The sequence below is a fragment of the Myotis brandtii genome, unplaced genomic scaffold (genome assembly GCF_000412655.1).
Source record: "Myotis brandtii unplaced genomic scaffold, ASM41265v1 scaffold601, whole genome shotgun sequence".
NCBI lineage: Eukaryota > Metazoa > Chordata > Mammalia > Chiroptera > Vespertilionidae > Myotis > Myotis brandtii.
This window is the reverse complement of record NW_005370276.1, coordinates 2,321,752-2,327,665: the sequence shown is the minus strand read 5'-3', so window position 1 is coordinate 2,327,665 and position 5,914 is coordinate 2,321,752. Positions and strand designations below refer to the sequence as shown.

At 54.3% G+C, this 5,914-nt stretch overlaps 1 protein-coding gene across 1 annotated transcript in view; it reads right to left on the bottom strand.

The window, feature by feature from the left end:
• Positions 1–3,482: 3,482 nt before the first annotated feature.
• ACPT (acid phosphatase, testicular) overlaps positions 3,483–5,914 on the bottom strand; it is a 9,471-nt gene continuing 7,039 nt past the window's right edge. The window contains exons 9-11 of the mRNA XM_005879562.2: positions 4,708–4,841; positions 4,302–4,480; positions 3,483–4,227 (exon numbers count right to left, since the gene is read on the bottom strand). Of these exons, the coding sequence (XP_005879624.1) occupies positions 4,112–4,227; positions 4,302–4,480; positions 4,708–4,841 (429 nt within the window). The 3' untranslated portion in view covers positions 3,483–4,111. The remainder of the gene's footprint in view (positions 4,228–4,301; positions 4,481–4,707; positions 4,842–5,914) is intronic.

Sequence of the window (5,914 nt, the reverse complement as noted above, 5' to 3'; positions counted from 1 at the left end):
GTACTTTCCAAATCTACCTGACACCCCATTTGCACTTGCCAGAAGCCCATTCACAGTCAAAGTTGAAGATGTTCCTGAGACAGCACAAGAGGAGTTCATTGAACTTATTAACAACGATGCAGCAAGAACTGATTTCTCTACAATGCCAGTTACAAAATTCTGGATCAAGTGTTTGCAGTCATATCCTGTTCTGTCTGAGACTGTGTTGCGCCTCCTTCTTCCATTTCCAACAACATATCTTTGTGAAACAGGATTTTCCAGCTTGTTGGTTATCAAGTCTAAATACAGAAGTAGACTTGTGGAAGATGTTCTTCGTTGTGCTCTTGCAAAGACTGCCCCGAGAATTTCTGATCTGGTGAGAAAGGAGCAATCTCAACCTTCGCACTGACGTTGGCTTTTTACGCATACTGTCGCAAAATGTGGTAATGTAGTTTACTGTTGTTATGTTAAGACTGTTACCTGTGCTACACCGTGCTTCAAGACAAAATTTCATTTACTTGTAATTAGAAATAAATATTTCACAATATATAATTACATACTGTTTTTATGATTAATCACTATGCTTTAATTATGTTTAATTTGTAACAATGAAAATGCACCCTGCATATCAGATATTTACATTACGATTCATAACTAGCAAAATTATGGTTATGAAGTAGTAACGAAAATAATTTTATGGTGGGGGGTCACCACAACATGAGGAACTGTATTAAAGGGTCGCGGCATTAGGCAGGTTGAGAACCACTGCTCTAGGGGTTGAAGGGTCATTGCTCTAGGTAAGAACAGAAGAGGCTCCCTCATTCATAGATTGTGTGAGTTATGCTAAGGTCAAGGCAAAGGCTGAGCAGTTAGCTGAGCCAGGCCTGCTTCTCAATTGGTTGAATCTTCACAGTAATACTATTGGGTAAGGGGAGGTTTATAAAGGAGGGGCTGGGGGCACTGCAGAGAGACATTCTGTGTTGGGCTGTGCTTGGGGCCCCTATGATGTCCAGCACTGGGCTTTGACCTCTCATGAGGACACTGTGCCCCCTGGGACCTTTGACACCCAGGGGTCTGAGGGGCCCCAGCTCCAGGGAGGTCTTGCAGGCTATAACTGTTTCCCACACCTGGTGCCCCTGTGTCCCTGCCTGCAGCTCCTTTAGTAGCACCCCTTGGGCTTCCTGCTGTTTCCCTCCAGAGCAGTTGTGACCATGGCCGAGAGCATGATGGGGCTGGCGCACCACTACTACACATACACTGAGTTCCTGGCCATTGCACAGCACTTCAAGCAGAAACCCAACGAGCACATGATCGCCTGGATCCTGTGGGTGTAATGACTAAGGCGGCTTGGCCCTGGCCCTGAATTCCCAGGAGCTGGCACTGCTGGGTGACCTGAACAGCAACACCATCTTCAACTGCCTCTACAAGGGTCTGCAGGGCAGCCGCAAGGCACTACTCACCTGGCCACTGCAGGCCTGGCTCCAGCGCTGGCAATCCTTACTGCACTTCGAGGTCACCAAGATGCGCGCCAGCTGAGCATGCTGGAGTGGATCTACCGTGAGGCTGCATCTGAGCAGGCACCATGGCCTACACCTGAGGACATGCCCTTCACACAGGGCCTGCGTGGGCGTCTGCTGATGCTGGCCAGGTCCTCCAAGATGCAGCTGTCGCTGGTCAGCCTGCCAGTCAAGGGCATGACAGTGCTGGAGGTGATGATGGAGGTCCACCTGAGCTGGCTCCTGAGCCATGATGTGTCCAAGGAGAGGGTGGACAAGCAGTCCACCAAGGTCCTCCTGGACCTGTACGTCAAGGAAGCCACACGTAGCCGCAGCCTCCCAGCCTACATGCTGGAGGAGGAGCAGCCCCCGCCTCCCTGCTACTCCATCAGGGCCTGTGGGTAGGAGCCCATGGCTCCTTACCTGCCTCTGGGCCCTATCTAGGAGCCCTAGTTTCCAGTTCAGGGAGATGCAGAGTCCCCTGAGGGACCGCCCACCTGTTTTGTTTTTTTAAGATGTAAGAGTTGAGTATTTTTTAATACATATATTGATGGAGATAGAAACATCGATGATGAGAATCATTGATTGGTTGCCTCCTGCATGCCCCCTACTGGGGATCCAGCCTGCAAGCCGGGCATGTGCCCTTGATCAGAATCGAACCAGGGACCCTTCGGTCCGCAGGCTCTATTCACTGAGCCAAACTGGCTAAGGCTGATCTTGAGTTTTTTATGGGCAGGCTACCCTCACCAAGTTTTGAGGAGCCCAGAAGAATAAGGTGTCCTTGCCCCAAGTAGCTACCTCATGGGTGTCATTGGCTGGCCACATTGGTTCTGTAGAGAACCCAGCAGGCCTCTTACATTTCAGCTGAAATAGCATGTTGGGTGGGTACCCCTCAGGCCCCCAAAGCACTACAGGCCCAGCAGGGAGACCCCATGGCCTACATGAAGTTTGCCCTGTTTTTGTTACTTGTTAATGCATTGTTTTCACTTAATACTTGAAGCATATACAGCACTTTGGTTTTAAGCACACTCTTCTCTGTTGTCTTGGTTTTTCTCTTAAGACTATTTTGTTTGTAACGTCTTTCCCTTCTGAAGCCAGCCTGCTGTTTGCTCACCTGGGGAAGGGACTGCCAGGCCAGTCCCAGTGCTTCTAGCTGCATGTGTGGTTTCTGGCCAGTGTCTGGGTTAAGTGTTGGGACCAGGAATCCCACTGGGGGTAGGGAGTGAGCATCGCTGCATATGAACTGTGATGCTTGATGCAGCCCCCCTGCAAAGCCATTTCCAGAACCCTCTTGGGGCAGGGTTCTGGACATGCCTGTCTCCATGGGCCCTACTGAGAGAGCTATGCTCCGTCAAGCCCTGGGAGCTGCCCCCGGCAGCAGGGCAGGGAAACCTAAGGACTCGGACCTTCCCTGGGTGAGAAGTAAGGAGCTGTGTCCCTCCCAGGACCGAGTACAGAGGGCATCTGGGTGTGGCTGCCTCGCTTCTAAGGCCTGTTCTAAGACGATGGGCGTGATGGGGTGACAAGGCTACCTTCAGAGCCCAGGGCATGGTCCCCTGCCCACAGTGCTGGGAATTGGGTAGACCCGGCTTTCTCCTCTCAGTCTAGCGGGCTATGCACCCTGTTTTCCCCCATTGGAGGGTCCTGGTAGCTGGGATTGACTTCTAGCCACAACCTCTCCCCCAACCCCACCTCTAATTCTCCAACTCTACCATTTGTAGTGGGCACTGAGTGAGTGGCTGCCTGCTACACACCAACACCCCCGCCCCCAGTGTTCTGATCTGGGGTGTTCACACACTTGAGTCTGATGCCTGGCTGGTGGGTAGGGCAGTGGCTGCAGGAGCATAAGTGCTGTCTGGGTCCTAGACCCACTGGGCCCACCACACCAGCCACGTGTGGCCGTGAGCCATTGAGATGTGGCTGGGACCTGAATCTTACATTTTATTCAAATGGCCGGATGGCAGTCCTGAGAACGGTCCGGCCACACCTGCTCTGCTGGTCCTGGGAGGTTAATTTCAGAGGTGCTACCGTCTGAGTCTTGACTCGCCCTGAGATGGGAGCACAGAGGCCAGTGGTTTCCCGAGTCACACAGCCTCAGGCTTGGTACTGAGCAGCCTTGGGGCTGGGCTTAGCTCTCCAGATACCAAGACAGGCCTGACCCCACCCCAGGAGCTTAGAGGGCTGGAGGGGCCACTTGTCCCCTGGGTATCGAGTCTAAGAAAGCTCAGCCTTGTTTCTCACACCACATGTGCCGTACCTACTAATACCATCCCGACATAACCACCACATGCCATCATGCATATAGAGAAATGCATCAGTACGCCCCTAGAGGCACCTACACACACCAATACAGATTGCACGTGTGCATAGGAGCCTGTCAAACATGCAGATATGTGCCATCACATGCAAAATGTTCAAATATCTACACATGAACTACATGTGTGCACAAGCCATGTACGCATGTGCACACAACCACTTGTGACTTCCAGGCCTGGGAGCCCTGTGTGTCCGTTTCTCCCCCACCTCCCTCCCCACGCACAGGCGCACACAGTAAGTCACGGAAGCTGGTACAGCAGGTGAGCACACATGTTGGGGTCCAGGGTCAGCAGTGGGGAAGGGGTGCCCAGTTTCTCGGCTCACACAGGATCTCCCCAGGCCCGCAGGCAGCCGGGTCTCCAGGCCAGCAAGCCCAGCCCTATGCAGAGCGCCGCCAGCATGGCCACAGCCCCAGACAACAGGGGCACGACGGTGGCTGCAGGGAGAACATGAGGGGTGAGTCTCAGGACTTGAACCCTCCTAGTCCCACCCTAACACCAAGGGCCTCACCCGTGGGAGTGGTAGGCTCATGGGTGCCATGGCAGGGGACCCCGTGAGCTGGAGGCCGGGCCGGGGCGGTCAGCTGGCGGAAGCGGCCTAGTGGGCAGGGGGCTGGGCATCCAGGGAGGCTGAGGCTCAGGGGCAGGCCGGTGGAGTCGTTGCGGTAGAAGAGGGAGATGGTGACGTTCCTGCAGAGAGAGAAGGCGTGGCAAAGGCTCCTCACCTCCCCTGCACTGACCTCAAATCTAGACAAGCATCTGAATGGAGGAGCTGGGCTCCTGGCCACCCGTCAACCTCCTGATGGCCTCCCTGGCCAACTCCCCCTCCAGGCCGCTGCCTGGGCGGCCCTCTGCCTGCCACCATCCCTCCTCTTGAGAGCTCTGCCCGCCCGTTCCCAGGCGCCACCCCTCCTCACCCTGCATCTTCATCGTCATTGTCATCGAGGTCCCCCAGGCTCCGGAACTCGAAGCCCAGGCAGGCAGCGTAGGGCGGGGTGTGTCCGTCGTAGAGGCCCAGGGCCCCCTGGAGGGCCAGCAGGGTGCTGTCGTGCTGCCGGCAGATCAGGGTTGAACTGTCTCCTCTCTCCTCCCCTGACAACCTCTTTCCCTGTGTTCTAGGCTCCTGCGTCCAGCTGCCTCCCAGATGTCCCCAGGCCCCTTAGGAATCCAGCCCCTAAAGCTGCTCACCCTGAAGGCAGTCCCACCGGGTACAGGGAATCATTTAATAAAGATTAGTCAAATGTCCCTGCTGGTGTGGTTCAGTGGTTGAGTGTCAACCTGTGAATCATGCAGTCGAGGTTCAATTCCCAGTCAGGGCACATGCCCAGGTTGTGGGCTTGATCCCCAGTGTGGGGCGTGCAGGAGGCAGCCGATCAATGATTCTCTCTCATCATTGATGTTTCTATCCCTCCCTCTTACTTTCTCTCTGAAATCAATAAAAAAATATTTTTTTAAAAAAACATTGGTCATGGCCCTAACCGGTTTGGCTCAGTGGATAGAGCGTCGGCCTGTGGACTCAAGGGTCCCAGGTTCGATTCCGGTCAAGGGCATGTACCTTGGTTGCAGGCACATCCCCAGTTAGGGGGTGTGCAGGAGGCAGCTGATCGATGTTTCTCTCTCATCAATGTTTCTGACTCTCTATCCCTCTCCCTTCCTCTCTGTAAAAAATCAATAAAATATATTTTAAAAAAACAAAACAAAGATTGGTCATGGACACAAAACATGATTGGGCAGCTCAATTCAACAGCCTGTCCTCCTAGAGGAGCTGAATGCTTTCTCAGAACACCATCTCCTCCCTCCTTCCAGACACTATACCTCTAGTGATATGTCTGCAGCTATAGTTACCCACTGGCTCTTCCTCACCCCAACGGCCACCCCCCTCATCCCTGTGCCCTCGCCGCCTCCCTTGCCAAAGACTCACAGCCGAGTACATCACCATCTTGAGGGGCAGCCCCAGGCGCTGGACCCGAGAGAAGTTAGCAAGGATGGCGTCCAGCAGGATCCCTGAGGGGGCAAGACCAGGGTGCTGAGAACCCCCAGAGGGAGGTGCCCAGCCTCCCACTGTCCCCCCCCCCACCCCAAACCTCACCCCCTGCCAGCTGGGCCTTCTCTGCTGCCCGGGGT